We start from the raw sequence: 21,077 nt of genomic DNA on the forward strand, positions 1-21,077 counted from the left end.
TTGTCAGTAGTTGCTGTTTTCAGAATGGACAACGTCACTGTGGTGAGATTGTGGCAGCTTATTATCCAGTGGCAGCATATGTTTGACTGATTCTTAAATCAGTGTTGGATGCTTCTGTTTAGGTATTAGTGGGTTTAAACCAAAACACCTGAGCCATTACAACTTTAAAACAGTCACCTCTACTGTTTCCTGATGTAATCCAGATGCTTTATGCTCACTTTTAGATAATATCCTTCATTTGGGTGCTGCAGTTCATCAAACAACCCACTCCACGTCTTCCAACATTTCCAATTAGCCGAAAAAATGTTGCCTTGCTCTATTTCACTCTTAATATTGCGTGAGTGGAATTAACATCTATAGATCAAAAAACATTTCTGCAGCATATTTGACATGAAAATGCATGTCTTTGACATTATTAGCAGAGACTCTTACAGAGTGTTGTAAGAGTCTGTTCTCTGTTATATATTGCTTGCAGGCTCACCTCACACAGGGCGTGATACCAACACAGATGCATGTTTATCTGTTACCTGAGATACACGTTATGCCTCCATAAACACTGTGTTCACTTTGCTCTTCATTTTCTCTTTGACTTATCTGATCTCATGTTTTTCTTTTTTTTTTACTCTGACCAATCTAACCTTCCTCACTCTTTTCTTTTCATGCCACTATTTTTTTGTTGATGTTTAGGACGTGTGTGTTCCGGTCCAGTGTGCACTAGGCAGGCTTACGGTTGGCACCAACCTCAGTGCACCAACAGAGATCAGTGCACACGTTGACACACAAAATAAACAGGCCTTCAATTTGTGTGTTTATGCAAAGCCAGCATTTGCTGCTCGAATCAGCAGACCACAACCAATTACAGCCAATCCAATTACCTTCTAACATGCAACACTTGATATGAAGAAAAGTATGCCCGGACCTTAGAGAACAACGCTGTGATTAAAACAAGCAGCCGTTGTTGATTGTATGCGTGTGTGTGTGTGTAAAAGTGTGTGTTTACTGACCTGCAGGTTATTCCCCGGTTGGCTTGTCGTCATGTCTGATTGGCTGCCTGCCGGTTTCATCACATTGCACCAGAGACAGAAACAGACCTCGGTGGCCTCTCACCCACGGGTCTCCATCCTCCTCTTTCTTTCTCTCCCTCCCTCTTTCTCTCACTGTTTGTCTCGTTGTCCGATTGAGCCAGGCTTTGAGCCCAGTGTTGGCTGACGCTGGTTTTGTCTGGCAGGCTGAGCTGTGGGGAATCACTTTGATTTAAGTGAAAGACAAAGCTCACGCTGCCATCTTTGAAGCAGCTGTCCTGCACAAGAAATCCTAATGGTTAACACACACACACAAAGTACACAAATAGATGAAAATAACTGATTCTCTCTCTCTCTCTCTCACACACACACACGCATACACACAAAAAAGCTTATAAAAGACAGCTGTGACACAAATTAACGTGTGTGGAACTTGTCTTCTACTTGCACTTATTTAAAAATAAAATATTTTCTTCTTTGAACTTTTGTACAAACACATATAAATCAGCCAGGCTCTGTTTTGCTTGTTTTAGATACTTTAAAGCCTCATTTTACACTGAGAATGATGAGAGTAATCTTTAACATGTCTGAAAATGTTTATGAGCACAAGATATTCCAATGCGTAGCTACTTTGAATTTTGTGCTTTGGATCTAGTTTGGTGTCTATCTCCACCATTCAGTGGGTGGGAGGCACAGAGCAGGGTGAACAGGTTGCCTGTCCATCGCAGGGCAACTCTGGACATACAACCCTACACACCTAGAGACTAATTTCACTAAAAGTTATGTTGTTTGACTGTAGGAGAAAGTTGGAACTCCTAGAGATAATCTATACATGCAGGGAGAACATGCAAACTATGCGAAAAAACCCCAGGCCAGGATTTGAACCCAGAACCTTTCTGACGTAAGGTAACAGTGCTTACGTTGCCGTACGTCCACAATATGAAATAGGAAATTTTATACAATATGAAATTTTATTTCCTGTCATCCAAGAATAGCTTAACACAAATATCCACAAATATAAATGCTATACTCACTATCAGTCAGTTGATCGGTTTTACAAAATAGCCAATGACTTTAAATGTATAATGTTTAATTAGAATTAGGCTCATAAGAGAGTCAGCGCATACATAACCTGGAAATGTATGGAATATGTATGTTGTGTACCTGACCTGCTGGCAGTTCAAAAATAAAAAATCTGACAAACCTTATTTCTTCAGGCCAAATAAGAACCTAAAACACTGAGGAAATGATCAAGACATTTGAGGCAGACCTTTAAACAGAGGATGTATTCATTTTGTATTGAATTCCTGTTTGGGACTTTGGCTTTCCAAAGAGTAACATAACTCTTTGGTGCAAGAGTCAAGTCAATTAAATGTTCAGAGGGGGTGAAATTGAAAGTATTGATTTTTTCCCCCCATCTCTTACCTTGACTGTCCAATGTTTCTAGTTGGTTTCAGTTTTTAACTTAACTTATTCTTATCACTACATTACCAATGTCCTCTTGTTCTGGTTTTGCAATAGATGACAAAAGAAACAAATAGTAGACTGATAAGGAGAATGTGGTGCTTAATTTAGGAGAGAAACAAACTTAGTTCAGAGTTCAGACAGAAATGTGAGTTCTGACTAACTGCTGGTGGCGATAGCTCAGGGATAATGATAAACATTATAGCAAAAATAATGGGCGGGAGACTCTGTTACCGTGGCTTCTGATGTGGCTTTATCTTCTCTCTTAACACCGAACACCAGATTGCTCCCAACCTCTGCAGACTTGGATGGGAACTTGCAATAAGCAAATCGCTGACCGCACGAGCTGCCGGCAAAGCTCGGGTTTGAATTTCAATCAGCGCACAACCAGGAGGAGGGATGGGAAGATGGTTGGAAGGAGGGGAAAGATGAAGGGGTCAGCTCAATGAGATAAGGAAGGGTGTGGAATGAGAAATGGATTATGAAAGTGGTAGCAGATGGAGATATTTTACATAGAGGCAGATAGATGGATGACAGGGTTGGGGGGAGGCTGCGACAAAGGGACAGAGCAGAGAGATAATTACTAAGATAGAGAAGGAAGTAAACCACTGAAGAGAAAGAGGGGATTACAACTTTCCACCACGGTGGATAGATTGGCAGTAGCAGACAGGAAGACAGGCAGGACAGAGGTGCAGGAGATGAGAGGAACAGGTGATTCCAAGCAGAGGCAGAAAAGGCTTGGATAGAGAGTGTTTGATGGTGAGAGATGACAGTGGGTGAGAGAGAGAGAAATCCTTGCCAGAGGGACCAAATATGTCTAAGAGCAAACACCAACGATTCATTTCTCAGTCAATTTTTCCTTGCACTTGCTATGTTTTTTGTGATATAAAGCTTGCCTGTTTGTATTCTTAAGCAAGTTTATCCTCTCATGTGCAGTGCTTAACTAGATGCACACGCACAAACATCCGCGTATAAATGCTCAATGGTCTCCCAAGACGTACCAACATCTTTTCGTATTCCTGAAATTGGCTGAATCAAAGTGCTGCTAACAAGACAGGGAGTCGGTTTATCAAAAGAGCTCCTCAGCAGCCGAGGTGAGCGGCTAAAACGTGGTTTCAAAAGAGATATTTTTAAATATCCAACCAGGAGGCAGCGGCACACCAGTGACGGTTCCAAACTCTTTCTGCATTTACATTTTGACAATGTTCATACGCTTGAGGAGTAGAGTATCCCCAGGTGGGAAGAAGAGAAATCGAGTTTAAAAGTGGGAGGAAGTGTTTTGAGCCTCTAGGCTTCTTCGAGTAAAAGTTTGATTTAGTTTATAAACTAGAATGGTTAGGAATTTGTTACTATGTTGATAACGTGGATACTGTTACCCATTTTCTGTTCTAATCTTTGCATTCCTAACAACTTCTGAATAAGACTCACTTTTGCTTATAATGCAAAAACACTTAGCAGAGATTTGCATTTGTGAAGAATATGTTACAATTTTAATAATTGATTTTTTATACAAGATCTCCTAAGGTGCTGTCACACTGTTTCCCATCTCTTCACATGTTGGCATATTACAAAAATTGTGTTACAAAGCTTTTATTTGTGGGCATGTGGCAGATTATGTAGAATATCCTTTCATATCTTTGAATTATGTCTGGACGGGATACATTACTTTTCACTACGACATCACACATGCACACACACACACACACACACACACACACACTCCTCTTTGTCTGGCATAATTTTTTAAGGTTTTTCTGGTGTTAATGGTCTTTATTTGCAGCATATAGAACAGGAGGGAGGAAATGCAGCAAAGGGCCCAGATTTGTGAATCAGACTCTGATCAGCTATATGGAGGACTAATAGGGCGGCCGCTCTACCTCTACACCAGGCACCGTCCCGCCCGGCATCATTCTTGCACATAAAAAGAAGCAGCCTTTTAAAGTTGCCACATAAAGTAACGAGAGTGCAGCACCCATTAGCAGACTGATGTTATAGGAGCACCTTAGCTGACAGCTTTTACACAAAGTGAGACGGAGAGAAGAAATGAAGACCAGCAGAAAGAGCAGAGAGATGAGATAAAAAGGAAAGTCATTTTGTAGCTGTCCTGTTTGTGCACACCTCCGTTTCTGTCTGCATGGATGATAGAATATGATGCTGACTTAGTGTCAGGCTCTTCGCTGACACCTGCTGTAGGAAAAGATTACAGAGATAGGGTGGTAAAAGAGAGGCGATGAAAGAGGACAGATGGCTAGATTTGGATGCAAAGATACTCACTCAGTGGTCATCTCCTGCAAAATCTGAATGAGAACTTACTCTCTCCTAGATTTATTTATCTATTTAGTTCATCTCCATCTTCCTTTTCAATGATTCTTTTGTTCTCCTAATTTATTGAGAGTTCTTTAATAAAAGCTTTGTAACAGTTTTTGTTTCTATCTAAGCACTTTGTTTATCTGCCTTTGTCTCTCCTCCCAATGTTAAATGTGAATTCCTGGCAGTGGATGGCCAGAAGGTCTGATTTTGACAGAGCCTAACAGAAGAGTGGTGAAAACAATATCAAAAGTGACAGTTTAGAGGGTGTTGGTATGTAAGCCAGACAGAAACAGAGACTATTTTTCTTGACAGAGACAATTCTGACGCGGCAGCTGTTAACGTGTCAAAATGAACGGAAAAATTCTGAGGTGTGCTAGTTTACTTAAACTAATGTCACATCCTCTCCTATCTCCTAAATGAGCGTGTGCATGCCTTTGCTTTTTACGGCGTGCACGCTGTCAGCAAAAAGTTGGTGCTGAAAACTGATAAACCGTTATGCACGACGTGGGAGTGCATGTTTATGTGCCAGTTGGTGTGTACGCGTATATGCGCGAGAAGGCGAGTGTGTGTTCGGTTTAATGATCTTTTTGATGGTTCGCTGTAGCGGATATTGAGATGGATGGTCCATATGCTCTTTATGGGCCATGCATATTTCATATTCCAGCAGCAAAGCCGAGCGGAGCAGGCATTGCTTATATGGCCAGGATGTTGCTGTGGGACGTGGGAAGACTTTATGAGGCCTCAAATGCACATCCCACAGCTTTCCTCCTTTCTCCCCCTTTTTATTCCAGTAAATGTCAGAAAACAAATAAATACAGCACATTTCTAAAAGACACCTTATCACCAACATACCATAATTCTGTTTAAAGGTATCTGCTTTACAATGGACCCAGGTGCCCACCTGCTCATTGCTCTTGTAAGTGTGTGTTGAAATATTACTTACGCCAAAGAGCTGCACTGTAGCTCAGTTAAGCCAATCGCTTGTTGTGATTAAAAACTACAAATTAGAATTGTCAAATTGATTAAATATGTATATGTGTAATATGTGTAGCTGCATTACACATGTAATATGTTAAATTGCAATGTTTTTGTTTATACTATGTTGAATATGGGCAAAAGACCAAACAAATTGTTTATACTAAATATGACGCATTTTTTAAATCTTCCAGTTAATTCCCACAAATATTGATTCCCACATAAAGCTTCCAATATGAAATATTTTACATGAGTTTCAACAACAACTTACACCTTAGATCAAAAGAACAAATCATATACAGTGTCCTTGACATTCATGCAGCTCAATGTACATAAAACATCTATTTTATATGCAACCTGTGTTGCCATGTGCTCTAAACTATGATCTCCTTGGCAAATGAACGCAGCTTTTTTGGCATTATATGATAATTGACAAGTTGCTGTCGTACATAGAAACAGGAGAGAGAGAAGGAAGGAGTGACAGATTGACAGCTGGCAGAGGAATATGTCTCTGAGGAGAGGACAGTCAAAGAATGGACCAGAAATGAGAAAGTAAAAGTTGGACAGATGGAAGGATGCTGATAAGTATGAGGAGACATTAGAGAATGGCTGATAGTGGGGGCAGGGTGGATGGGTGGGACATGAGCGGAGGGATGTTTTACTGATACTCTGATACTTTGACAGAGACTGCTCATGTTCAGTGGAGAGAGTCGACCACATCATCAAGCACTGACACAAACACCCCCTGACAAGCCAACAAATCAAGATCCTTCTCCGTTTGTAATCCCTTCAAACTCTGTCTCTGTTTTTTGCATTAATATTTCTGCTGCTCTGCCGTCACAGGTTTATATTTTCATTAGAGATTATACTCCTCATAAAGTTTTTGCGGAGCTACAGTACTCTCAAAAATATATTTCTCCTTACTGATTTCTTCTGTTTTTATTTTTTTTGTGACAGTTAAATGTTTTATGTCAAGAAATGCATTTTAATATCAGGCAAAGACAGCCTGATTAGACATAAGAAGCAGTTTGCAAAATTTGATTTTATGTTTTGAAAAGATAAAAGATACTGAGTTTTATCAGGTGAAAAATACATTTTGGCTGCCTATTAAGTCTTGACTAACCTGTGAATAATCACAGTTTTGTAAAAATATCAGCTCACCTTCTCTAGCCACACTTTGTCCGGATTCATGAGCAGGTCTATAGAACCAAGACACTGCTTAGACAGAACCTGTCTCACAACATGAAGAAGGCCAATGATCCCAAAGCACGTAATGCCTGGCTGTTCCGAAACAGATGAGAAACAAAGGTAAAGCACGCTTTGGTCACACAAAATTAAGGGTTTTTGCATGACTATGTTATAGTGGTTACTTAAAATGTTGTGCCATGAACCTAAATAGACTGTTTGTGTTTGAAACTCCACCAAAATATTGGAATTAAAACAAGTTTCCAAAGCAGAGTGGCCAAAAACCCATGACGGCATTTTAAAAGACTCATCGCCAATTACAACAAATGATTGATGGTCGCTGTGGCTGCCAAGTGTGGCACAACCAGTTTTTAGGTTATGGGTGCAATCACTTTTTAACACAGTGGCCAGCTTGTTTTGTATTTTCTCAGGTTATCTTTGACATTAAGATCTTATTTTACACAGAGAAGAAATATATAGGGGAACAAATCCATTTTTCACAGCACAGTGATGACCTGGCTCTAGGACTGACTGAGTGTAATGAAACAAAGCATATGAATTTGTAAGTACAGACTCCATATGCTGTAGCTACATTCAGGAAGTTGTTCTGTTCTTTCATAAGCCACACAAGTTCCAATTTTGTGTTTCATTTGCAAGTCTTTGCTGACTTTTATTGAGGGGTTGAAAAACTTGTTTGCTCATTCATTAGCCAACATAGCTTTGTGTTTGTGTTGTCACTTTGGCCTGCATGCTCTCCAGAGTCTCTGTGCAAACACATCAGTATGCTCTCTTTGTCTTTTATGTTCCTCTTTGACAAAGAATAAAAATAGAAACCTCACAATTGGGTAAGCTTGATCATTATTGTTTCCTGGTGAGCAGGCTTTCGTTTTCCTCCACTCGTTGTTTCACTCCATTGATTCAATTTTTCCTAAACGGGTAATTGAGCTCGCATTGTTTAGATTAGCAATGGGCCTCCATCAGCATGCTTTAATTTCAGGCCTTTGTGACCAAGTATGTTTGAATGCCTTTAATTAATTCTCGATGTCAATGTTCATTAATAGAAACGTCAGAGCTCAATGTCATCTCCTGCCTCCTACCCAGACATATTTCAACACTTAATGAACCTGTGTGTGTGTGCGTGTGCGCGCGTGTGTGTGTGTGTGCCATCACTGTCCATCTTTTTTCTTATAGTAAAGCTAAGAGAAGATATTGCTGCTGCTGCTGCTCACTGATGGTAACTTTTATTGTTCTCTTCACATAAACATCCAATAGCAATAGATATCTCTAACTATGTTTCACTGACTACAAGTACACTTGTGCAAAGTGCAATTAGGAAAAATTGAGATGTTTTTCTCAATTTTTTTCTGGAAAAAATTGATTCTCATTTTTTTTTTAATGAAAATCTTTTTTTCCATAAAAGGATTTCACGTTAGGATAAGGTGCCAGTTTCAGTTTCAAGAAAATGGCACATTACACATTTAAGAGACAGGATATTTTTCACTTTCCTCTCATCTCCTGGCACTATTTGCTTGGTCTTTTAGTGTTGGGCCTAACCAATTGCAGCATTTTTAGAGAACCTTTGTTAAAAAGAATATAGTCTTTTCTTCTGACCATATTTCATTTTGTGGACATCTCCCCTGGAGGACAAGAGAAACATAAAACTGGTTGTACGGTAAAACAGATTTAGCAACACTTCTTCTTCACTTCACTGCTATCACCCTACTCTTTTTGGACCCAGAAGTAATGAAAAAAAAAATTTCCCCATCTTAATTTGCTTTAAAACATGTTTTGGCACAGCAATAGCAGATGATTTGTGAGAATACAAAATGATAATAAGTGATGCTTAATTGACCATTAGAGAGAAAGAGGATGTTAGAGTAAAGGGGGGTGTATTTTAGCACAAACCCCTGATGTCCTCCCCATCCTGGTTCTTTCCACTCTCTTTCTGCTAAAATCGAGGACTTCTTTGGTCGTCATAGAGACTAATGTTGAAAGCCAGCCGAGGTTTTGTCTTGAAAGGCCATTAGGCTGGAGCTTAGTTGGCACGCGCCTCGGTTTTGCTTTTCTTTGCTTCCTTTAGAGCAACAAAGGGGAAAAAAATGTCATGTGTTTAACTGCACTCTAATTTAGTGTGGGGGTTAAATAAAAGTTGCCGTTTCCGCTGAGCTGTTGTCTTGCCTAAAATGTCCCCCAGGTTTTTCCTAATATATCGGAAAACTTGACCACATACGGCTGCACAGTTGGGCACGGCACTAACAAGCAGATTGTGGCCAGTTAAATATATTCACTGGACGATTTTTTTTTTGTGAGCTTTAAATCTTTTTATCTCCTTTAGATTTTATGTATTTATATTTAAATGTATGAGACGGAAGGCGAATTCATTGCTTGAAACTTGAGCAATAAAGCAAATGTTAATGCCAAGAAGTACAAATAATTTTAAGCTCAACCATAATTACTATGTTTATAGTAATTATAAAGATAAGTATATAACTATAACCATATTTTTTACCACTATTTACCACTGGATTTCTTGCAATCCAGTAAACTCAAATATTTTTACACATATTGGATTACGACTGGAAACAAATAACAAATATAATATTAAATCCAATGAACACTTTGAGTCTTGCGAACCCTGCATTTATTTTTTCATGGTAAGGATAAGTATAGACCAGATTTGAGTCAATGTAAATGCACTGACTCACAGGTATGACTCAACATATCCTAGATTCATGTCTAAATGAGGTTTCCGTGTTGCCTTAGACCTGAAATGAAATCTATCTCAGTGGGAAATGGCAACCTGTGTGGTCTTCTCCTGCTGTAGCCCATCTGCTTCGAGGCTTGAAGCAGAGAATATCATCTCTGCTTCCAGAGATGATATTCTTCCCATTTCTGTTGTAATTGTTACTTGAATTATTTTCTGTTTCAGGTAAAAAGATAGATAGATAGATAGATAGATAGATAGATAGATAGATAGATAGATAGATAGATAGATAGATAGATAGATAGATAGATAGATAGATAGATAGATAGATAGATAGATAGATAGATAGATATAGATAGATAGATAGATAGATAGATAGATAGATAGATAGATAGATAGATAGATAGATAGATAGATAGATAGATAGATAGAATAGATAGATAGATAGATAGATAGATAGATAGATAGATAGATAGATAGATAGATAGATAGATAGATAGATAGATAGATAGATAGATAGATAGATAGATAGATAGAATTGATTGATTTGCTATTTGGCTTAGCAAGGAATTGAACAGGTGTTCCTCATAAAGTGGCATGTGAGAGGGATTTAGAAGCGCTTATGTTTTATGAGGCAGACTCCTCCCACCCACCCTTCAGTTCAAGTGGGTTAAAACAAGTGCATGCAGAAAAAGAGGTATTTGCAAATTCTCCATGACCCAGGTCTGCTTGATGGATGGCGCCTTGTCCCTCCGGCTGGCGAGCCCCGTTTCTTAGCCCAGATCCCTCAGTAAAACGGCTCAGCAGAGGGATCTGAGTAATAAAGCTGCTGTTGTAGGGACTACAGGCTTATCCCTGCGCGGGAGTGGTCTTGATATCCAAGCCTCCAGAAGCCGGCCCAAACACATCAGTCAGCGGGGACACGTACTGTCACGTGATTTTGCCAGGAAGTGAGCCCAAGCAGGCTGGGGGAATGATTGTAATGCAGCCGATTGATCAGGTTTCACAGTACGCTGCCAGGCGATCAATGTGTTGGGCAGTGTACTAATGTTAGTATGTTTTTTTCTTTTTTTTATTTGTGGGCACAACAGGGTCAGGGCTAGTGTTGTATGTTTGGGACAGTGCATGTAGGAATCAATAGCTGGGTCAGAGGGTAATGTCTCACTGAGTGCTGAGTCTATACAAAGCCATCAGAGAGGATCACCATCAATCATGTAGACGCTTAGTGAACGTACGCTTTCTTTCTCTTCAGTGCGTTTCTTTACCTCTGATGTCCCGAGCTTCTGAGGGGATCACTGCTGCTCGTGTAAGGGCTTTGGGAACAGAGACTGAGGGAGATGTAGGGAAGCAGAGGGATATAGAAGCCCACAGATGGTTGATGGGAACAAAGTGGCAGAAGAAGAAGAATGAAAGACGGGTTTGTTTTGCAAATATTAAGTGACGGCACAGTGCCTTGCAAAGGTTCTCGTGCATATTTGAAGTTTTCCGCATTTTCACACCTCACAACTGCAAACCTCTATGTACTCTATTGGGATTTTATGTGCCAGACAAACACAAAGTAGTGCATGACTGAAGTGAATGAAAAAAAGGGTTTCGTTTCCAGCGTTTTTAAAAATACTACCGAGGAAAGTTTGACGAATATGCTTTTACTATCGCCCCCTTTACTCTGATATCCCAAATCAAAATAGTGCAGCCAGTTTTCTAATTGGTAAATACCTTTGTAGTATTTACAATGCGCAACTGTAAATTAGTGAAATATCAGGAAATAGAAACACAAGAAAGTTGAGCTTAGAAGCAACAGTAGCGCCCTTGGTCATTGGAGCAGTCGGGGCGTCGACCCCCACACAAAGAAATGGCTCCAGCAGATATTTGGAGAGGAGATAACAAATTGCAGACCAACACAAAGTTCAGGTGTTATTTATTTCCTTTGACCTGATGTATTCTGACATCTCTATTCTCCTTCCTTCACCTTCTGGTCGTGCATGTGTTTTGGCCTCGACTTTCTCCATCTGGTTTTCCCTTCATGCTCATTTCCTCCCTTCCAACCGTCTGCGTGTGCGAGAACGGAACCCACAATAAAAGCACATGTGATGGATGCCTGTGCGAGGAGAACATGCCTATTACCGAGCGTAATCCTGCTGGACAGTATGCTTGTTGAATGTGGCTCCACTTTGGAGCCGGACAGCTCGATCAAAGGAGCCAATAAAGCGGGCCATGAGGTTTTGAGGGGACGTCTGAAGGAGTAAGAGAGGAAGGAGAGAGAGAGAGGAAGTAGAAAGAGCGATGCAATAGTGTGCAAACGGGAAGGCGAGAGCAGAAAAATGAAGCAAATGTGGGAAAAGGACTGAGAAGAGAAAAGATGCCCATTTAATAGGATCATATGTGAGGGCTATCATCAAGAATTCCTGTTAGTTCTAATACTTTGATCAATTACCGATGATGAACCAACGCTGCGCAGGGCGAGACTGCTGTATATGCTTGTTAAAGTGTGGGTTTGTGTGTAGAGAAGGGAGCATATACTGCTGTGTGAAGACGCGCTCTAGAAAGATTGATTTTAATGGGGAGGATTTAGAATCAAGTCAACCATTACACGGCGTCAGACAAACGTATACATGCAAGTTTTTCATCAGCTCCACATGCTTGCTGTCAGGCAATACCAAACAGAAACAGATGGAACAAATGGGGTTTAGGAGAGAAAAGAAAAGAGGAGCAGGATGCAGTGAGGAAGACTCCTGTCTGTGTTTGATGAGAGCCTCATTGATGCTACAAATCTCTGGGAGTCTCCGTTCAGCAGGGGAGCCATTCAATTATACCTACCGCTCCGCTGACTGATTGGAGTCCTCCCGCAACAGTGTTCGCATCACTGTACCAAACTGAGATGCGATTAAGATTTTAGGCCCCAGGAGGCAGGGAGGCTTTTAAAAATCCTGATTGGCATTTTTTTGTTACGCTACTGGACAACTTTTAATCTGTCCCAACCTTATGTCCATCTACGGTGCCTCCTTTGATTTCTATAACCTTGTTTTATCTTGGCATTTATATTTTATCTGTCTTTTTTGGTAGTTTGCTGACTGTCAAACAGCTTCAAACACCCACTGCAGCCTAATCAACCCCATGTGGTGCTGTACTTTGATGGCCAAGTGCTCAGCAGATAGAAATAGTAAACAGAAAAACTTAGACACATAAATCCTCAGTGTCTGAATATCACCTACTGGGATAAACCCACTTATCGGGTACTGTTGTTGAGCAGCGTTCGCCTCCCCTTCAACATGGTGTTGGAATGTATCTGCAGAAAGATGACAACTTTTAAAAAGTGGAATTATGAAATAATGTGTTGCATTTTCAACTAGGCTCTTTACAAATACTTTTGGAATTTTTCATATTGCTACTGAATTAATTGGCAATTCTACTGAATTGCCATTTAATAAAAATTGGCTTCTGACGAATACTGCACGTATCTGAAGAACCAAGTAAATATTTAGCAGTACACTCTATTGTTGGCTCTACAAATGGAAAAGAACCTGAAAGAGTTAACTTTCTGGGTAAAGCCTTAGGTCATGACTGACTATTAAGAGTATTTGGTCTCTTTTTTCTATTTAAAATGTAGCCCAAATTACGGCTAAATGAGAAGCAGAAAATCTGATTCCTTTGTTTCCTGCTGACCAGATTACTGTAATACACTTTGGACGGGCCTCTCACATAAACTCAAAGTGGTAGTTCAGCTTATTCAGGATTTTGTGGCTGGAACCATAACTGAAACCAGAGGGGAAACTTGTTAATCCATTTTTGGCTCTACTGTCCAGGACTTTTAGAATTGGCTTTGAGGTATTTTTTCTTATATTTACAACTCACAACGGTAAAGTTAGCTTGTGAACTCTAAATGTTCATCAAAGCCTCCTAGAACATTGTGATCACCAGAGACAAAAATGCAATTTGCTAAATGTGACCCAAACCTGTGGACCTTACTTGTTGGTATTAAGGAGAACGATGTTAGAATGAAGTGTTACCTGCATCTGCCTACTTTGTTGAAACATTTTCTTTCAGTCTGTTTGCATTAATCATAGTCTTTCTTAACGTAAACTTTAATCAGATTTGATTAAAATTGTGTTTTGTAACGCAAGTTGTGTTTGTATAAGGTGCTATATAAATTTAACATGTACTTACTAATTTGCAAAAGTCCTAATGAATTGTTCATGATTAATTTCTATTGATATAGATCATGTTTATACCGTTTGTTGTGCAGCCCTCGTTTCACATATCACAGTTTTGCAAGTCATATTAGAAAAAAACTCGGTTTGGACCAGGCTCACATTGCTAATGCTCAACACAAGTGCCTGCCAGGTAGCTGTTATTTGTTGCAATAATAGTAGCTGAGTCTCATAATTGCAGATAGTTGTGATGTGCACTGTTATTTTTCTTTTTTAATTCCAGTATTAAAAGGTGTGCCTACTGTATATTTTCTGATTTTCTCTAGACTTAGGCGGTGCCTCTCATTATAACACAACTCACCTTGATTAAAAAATAAATCAAATCCTTTTATTATTCTGTTGTACCTTTTTTAATGCTGTATGGGATTTGCAGCTTCCTCCAATGCGATCCTATTATCTGCCCCTTTTAATGAACAGCAGGAGAAGTAAGGCAGTCCTTGAAGCTTGTGCTACAAAACGGGCTGTTTGCGCTCTCTGTCAAAGTGTTTTATTGATGCACGATACTCCGAGAGGCGAGGCAGATAATAGGCAGGCAGGGGGCAACTCTGTGGCATTATATTGCCTCTGACTGATTTATATCGGCAACATGCCCTCTGTAAGTCTCCCCCTCACACCCTCACTGATGTGATTTTTACAGTAGTGACATTGATCCGGGCCTTCTTTGATCTTGCTCTTAGCTGTTGCTATCTCTCTCTGCTCCCCAGTGGCCACACTCTGCTGCTTTTTAACCCCAACTACCCCTTGTCTCATCTTATAAGTCCTCCATCTCTCCTGCCGATCCTTCCATCTCTCCATCTCGCTGGAGGATCTGTTTGTATATAAGTGTTTGTTGGCTCTTGGAAACTGCTGTTCAGCTCCTCTGAGGTGCACTGCTGAAGAGGCGACTCGTTGAACTGGACTCTTATCAGCTTTAACTCGGCAGGTAGCTTAGATGAAATTAGTGGGGATTTAAAAGAAATGAAAAAAATTACAATTTAATAGAACATAATTAAATACACAGTCGCAGTCAAAGAGCAAGAGGTAGGATAATATCAACTCTCTGATCCTAACTTCCATGTTTCTTTAGGTCTGGCCTGTTTTCCACTGCCTCTCTAAGTACTAACAAGTAGTCAGTAGCTGCACGGTGCTTGATAGACGTTATAATTTTCAATGCAGCAGAAAGTAAAGAATATTCCCATATCTTTGGCAAAATATGTATCTGCATATTTATTTATATTGAGCTTAGAATGTTTACAGGCTAAAAAGTGTCTTTTTTTTGCTTTGATGCATTTTTTAACATGAAAAAAAAACAACAACAGAGTTTCTACTGTTCAAAGTTCCAGTCATTCATCAGTCGCGCACAACAAAACTGGCCAATTGATGATTCCATCACTCTTCATAAAAAATGTGGGAGCAAAGACTAAAGATACGACTGCAGAGACTGGAACAATGTGACACTAAGAAATAATTTAGAATGACTTGTAGTCATTTTTAGTCATAAATAATTATATTTACAATTTTCCTCTGTAGCTTGGAGAAAATTGCAAGAACAGTGTGACAGTTTCACCAGACTATTACTACAACACTGTAAAGAAAAAGAAAAAAAAGAGCCACCTCTAATTTACAGTAAAATACCGGCAGCTGCGGTTGCCAGAACTTTACCGTATGGTTACCGTAAGATTTTTATGTAAAATTTTACTGTATAAAATTTACCGCATAAGAAGATGTACCAACTGTTGTTCGACTCCAAAGACTCATTTGTTTCTCAGCAAAAACCTTCAGGTTACAGTTTGTATCTTGTTCATTTTCTCATAGAAAACAAACAAGTAATTTGGTTTACGTTGTACAGATTAACTGCAATAAGGCTCTACTATCAGTCACCACAGTTGATACAAGCATTTTGTTTAAACGTGCCTATGCTCATAATAGTAACACATGTTTTCCAGTGCAGGTAAGATTACAGGTTTGATACCTGAAATGATTGAATACATTTTTCCTGCACACTCCCTGTTATCTAATCTTACTATTAAATTGACCACATTTTATTTTCTGACTACCCTTAACACAAAACGTCTTCGCTTTATGCTGTTCAAGCTCTCTGATGAGAGTTTTACATAAAATTTCATTAGGCACTTATTTCTTTCCACGTGTGTGTGTACTGAATATTCCCCTTAGAGCTCACTGCATAAAATACGGTTTTTGTTTTGTGTATTGTGCAACATCACATGTACAGTGGGAATCCTACTGCCAGCTTTTTATCTTTTGAAAGTCATTTACTTTCAGATTGCTCTAGGATGATGCCCCCAGATGCCCTCCTCCCCCATTATCCCTTCATCTCAGTAAACTTGCTTTTGTTTGGAAGCGTAAAACACTCCAAACGCATCTTTTTAAGTCTGTTACATTCCTGCTCTCAGAGTTCTTTCTCTTAATTTGCATTTGCACCTCCCTCATGGACCGAAACTCACTCTTGTTCTTTATGTTTTTGGTTTTTTTTGGTCCTGGTTTATTTCTCCAGGAAACATGAAAGAAACTTTGTTGTTCTTCTAATGTTATATTTAAAAAATAAAAAGTGTTAGTAAATGACATAATGAGAGAATGTGAAGGAAGGTGAGTGGATAGCAGAAGGTGAGTTTTTATCTGTCTTTGTTCTTAAAAGAAAGACATAAAAAAACAAAACAAAGAGCTTTGAGAAAAAGACAAATCCAGGAAGGGTTTTAAGTGAGCTGAGAAACACAGCAGCAAGAGAGAGAAAGAGACACTAGGAACAGAGGTTCGATCTTCATTTAATAATTGAATAATAATCTCCCTTGAGACGTGACCTAGAACTGGCAAACAGGGAGAGAGGCTAAAGATTGTGCTCTGCTGCCCCCTTGTGACTTTATCCTGTCACTGATCGAACTTTTGAGTGAGTGAGTGTACAGATGATCATCGATGTGTGTATGATTTACAACTGCAAACGGTCTGTGTCACACAGATATGGGCCTGTGTATCTGTGACGGGGAGGGAAAGGAAGAGGCTTTTGGGTGACAGGAAGGAATCTATTTTACTTTGTCTCACACTCACACATGCACACACCCACGCAGCTTCACAATCAGACCTTATCTTTCTGTCAAGCGGAGCCTTTTTTAGGGTTGACGCTGATATATGAGCTGGGAGGATGGAGAGGAACGTTGCCAGAACTTTGACGGCTGATGCGAGCACAGCATTTGCACTCTGGTTGATGTACGAGCGCAGGGGTTAGGGGACAATGCAGCGCTGACACCAGGAGAAGAAGCTTGAGGCCCTGGGCCCTTGAGTCCATCCTGAAGAGGAAGCTCTATGTTCTTTAAATACAATAGCCCGGTGGAATGAACACAAACACACACCTGCTTTGTGTTATTAATATCTGGATAAGGTGAAGGCATCCCTGCAGAAAGAATGCAAACACTACATTCTGATGTATTTGCATCATGTCTAACAGCTGACTACATGGGTAACATGTGTGTAGCTGAAATTGCTCAAATCTGTTAGAATTAAAACTTTTGTTACTGGTTTGAAGATTGAAGGATACTACATATTAAAAAAGGGGTGTAGCATTTTATGAATATGTGCAGTGCATCAATACTGACAGGTGATACTGGAAGCTCCATGTTTTACGATGGGGGAAGGAATTTTCAGGGTGATTTACAGTGTTCATTTTCCTGCACACACTTAGAAGTGAGAAAGTTTCATTTTGGTGTCATCTGACCAGGGAGTCTTCTTGTATATGCTTGCTCTGACTCCTTCATGATGGTAAACTACACTAATAGCAGTAAACTTGATTTTTTATCATTTTCTTTTAATAGTTGACCTTTCAGAAGACTCTTCCACCTCAGCTCTGGGTCTCTGCAGCAGCTCCAACATTATCACATGCCTCTCAGCTGTCTCTTAATTAAAACTGCCCTCCCCTGCTTCTATACTACATTCAAAGTTTAACATTGTTGTATAATCCATTGCTTATTGAAGCTTCTCCTTAACCTGTCTGGTGTGTGTTTTCCATGATGCTTCCTGGTCACTAATGTTCTCCAACAGACATCTGAAGCCTTCAAAGAACAGGTTTATAAGCTGGTTGCAATACTGGTTTGTTGCATAAAACCTCACAATATATAAACATTTTTAGGGTTGTGAATAGATGTAATTTATCATGTACATTGATTGCATTAGTACCTATTAGTTTGCAAATTGAAAGAATGGACCAGACTCGTCGAATATCTTGAGTGATTAGTTTATTCAAAATACTTTGAAAAAAGAAAAGGTTATGCCTACATAAATTGTGGAATAATTTATGTAAATTGACATATTAATTTTATGTAAATTGTTTTTGGTAAGTAATTTTTACATAATACAGTAATTTTATGTAAATTAACATAGCTTAATGCCAATTTAGATACTTAATGTAGAATTTCATACTCATTGTTGCTTTTCCTGTTTGCACAGTCTCCGCAGGGAGGGTTACACGATGCAGGTGAACGTCAACGACTACCTAGACATCTACTGCCCTCATTACAATGACAGCCAGCGCATGGTGGGCACTGGAGAGCAGTACGTCCTCTACATGGTCAGCTACCGCGGTTACAGGAACTGCGACCCTCAGCTTGGCTTCAAGAGGTGGGAGTGCAACCGGCCCCACGCTCCCCACGCACCCATCAAGTTCTCGGAGAAGTTCCAGCGCTACAGCGCCTTCTCGCTGGGCTACGAGTTCCACGTCGGCCAGGAATACTACTACATCTGTGAGTGGAGTTGAACTAGCAACCTGCACCGGGAATATGTCAGTATGACTGATGTCCTTAAAACGACAGAAAAAATTATGAATTACTGAAGGTTTGAAGAGAAAACTGTAAATTGAGAGGAAGCAGTTGACAAACACTTAGTTTTGAGATTAAATAAACTAATCCTACATGCAGGCATACATTTTATAGACACTCATATTAGTTTATGTAAATTGACATAAAATCATCATAATTAGTTAGTCTTTCTTATGGTAATGCTGCTATTACCATAAGTGTGCTAATTTCACACTTGGAATTCCTTGAAAAAAATGCATCTTCAGATTAATGTGTTCTTAGTTCCCTGATTGGAAAATATATGTATATATGAATTTTAATACATGACCAAACGATTACTGTTTACTACAATTGACTGACTAGAATTATCTGAATGATATTGTTGCATTACTAACTTACTTAAATGCTCTAAAAATTATAATCTGGCTTAGAAATGTGAAGTTTCTCCCCAAAATCAGCTCCAAAATCCAACATGGCACGTATAAAGCCTCGTCAGAAAAATATTCTGTTAGATTCTGTTATTTCAGGATAACAAATTACTGCTTCACATCTAATCACGTCACCTTGCAGTCAAGCAGCCTCATTCATTTTGTTGACTGCTCATCAAATTAACTCGCTGCACCTTGTGCCGAGATGACACCGTATGAGTAATGAACTTTGGGTCTCGTCAGCAAACAGTTTGACAACAAATGTCATAAACAAACTTCTATAATCAGCGCCGTGCCCGTTCAGCCCACAATGCTTAATGGAAGATGTCTCCAGAACGTTCTGCTCTGCTGCGCAGCAGTAAGAAAGCTGCTCTGCTCTGTCACAAACAGAACGATGCCTTGATCTTTGTTCAGTTTTCCACTGGCTGTTGTTTCCAAAACCTCATAATTGACTTAAAATTATCCTTATTTTTTGCATTTTTGAATGAGTTGTTTGGTTAAATTATTCATATAAAACATTTCTAAGCTTTAAGAGAGTATGTGACCTATTCTTAAATTCTAAAAGAGTCAGCCTGGCATTAAACAGACACCAAATGAGCTGAATAGATTTCTTTTACAATTGTTATCATTCTTAAAATGTCACATGAAGAAAAGTAAAATAATTTACTTTTCCTATTCTTTTTTAAATTATGGATCCATATTTTACTTCTTACTGTAAAACAACAAAGTTATTTTGATGGTTTTATACTTATCGTTTGGTACAAATATTTCATAGACGGAGGTGGTTCTTGCATTAATGGTTTTCTGGGCAACCACTCTTTCCTCCTCATCCCAACCAATCAAAATCTAGGAAATCCTCTCAATTCTGTGTCAGAACAAAATGTGCCAGGGTCCCATAATCTTCCTTTTTTTCTGCAGCAAGAACCAACAGCCGACTAATCACAAATTCATAAAAACTACATAAAGCTTTTAAAAGATGGAACTAAAATATTTGTTTTATTTGCTGCTGAAGGTCTCAGTAGAACTTGATGACCAACTGAGGAAGTAATTTAGCTTTAGTTCACTGGAGTTGACCACACTTATTTTAGCATACACTACACTGAAACCTGAAGTGGCATCCAAATTTACCCTTTTATTTACTAACTGAGCCACGACTGGAAGCTGGGGGTTATTTTTGCACATTGGGTAAAAAAAAGATTCAAAGCCTCAGTTTTTCATTTTAAGCAATGCATCTTGTTTTAATTTTAAATGTTTAATCTATATTCTCTTAACTGTTTTATTGATTGCAGCACATTAAAATTTCTATAAATTTAAAGTGCATTATAAATGAAATTCATTAGTGTTTTTATTATTAAATAGAGTAGCAGTGCAATATGTGGTGTGTTCCCTTGGTATTAAATTAAAGTCAAACTTAAACAGAAGAGTACGACATTGTATTAAAACCCTAATAAGGGTACTTTTTACTGTACATAACGTCTGCAGTTAACAAGAGGAATTCAACTTGTCTCTTGTGTGTTCACCGTTTTGATCCGCTGTGTGTTTTATGTTGCACAGCCACACCCACTCACCACCATGGACGCAGCTGTCTTAGACTACGCGTGTACGTCTGCTGCTCCACAGGTATGCCCCATGTTGTGTCTTTGTTTGTATGCGGTTTGACCTTTGTTGACGACTTTGCTGCAGATTTTGACCTGTGGACAGCCATCTGTCAGACCACAGACCTTTTTTCAATCTGAAAAACACTGCAGTCCCCTCTCTTAGCTCCCCATTGTCCCCTTTTTCCTTTATCCCCCTCTTCCTCCTCCACAGAGAGTAGTTTTTGCTTTAAAGACTCCATCACCTCCGCCTCCTTCCTGTCCTCTTCCCCTCTCTTTCCTGCTCTTTCACCCTTTCTCCACTGCTCCTTGTCAGAATCCATTAATTGCTCTGTTCGGTCAGTGGGTGGCTATGTATACGTACCGTTATGCTCCCCCTCTCTTTTGCGCTCTCTCTCTTTCTCT

The 21,077-nt window shown here is 39.4% G+C and overlaps 1 protein-coding gene across 1 annotated transcript in view; it reads left to right on the forward strand.

Moving 5' to 3' along the window:
* Positions 1-21,077, forward strand: part of efna3b (ephrin-A3b) — a 66,175-nt gene that overhangs the window by 34,069 nt on the left and 11,029 nt on the right. The window contains exons 3-4 of the mRNA XM_055048051.1: positions 18,303-18,595; positions 20,632-20,697. Coding sequence (XP_054904026.1) covers positions 18,303-18,595; positions 20,632-20,697 — 359 coding nt within the window. The remainder of the gene's footprint in view (positions 1-18,302; positions 18,596-20,631; positions 20,698-21,077) is intronic.

This window comes from Poeciliopsis prolifica, unplaced genomic scaffold (assembly GCF_027474105.1).
Source record: "Poeciliopsis prolifica strain line A6 unplaced genomic scaffold, Auburn_PproV2 SCAFFOLD026, whole genome shotgun sequence".
In the NCBI taxonomy this organism is placed as follows: Eukaryota; Metazoa; Chordata; class Actinopteri; order Cyprinodontiformes; family Poeciliidae; genus Poeciliopsis; species Poeciliopsis prolifica.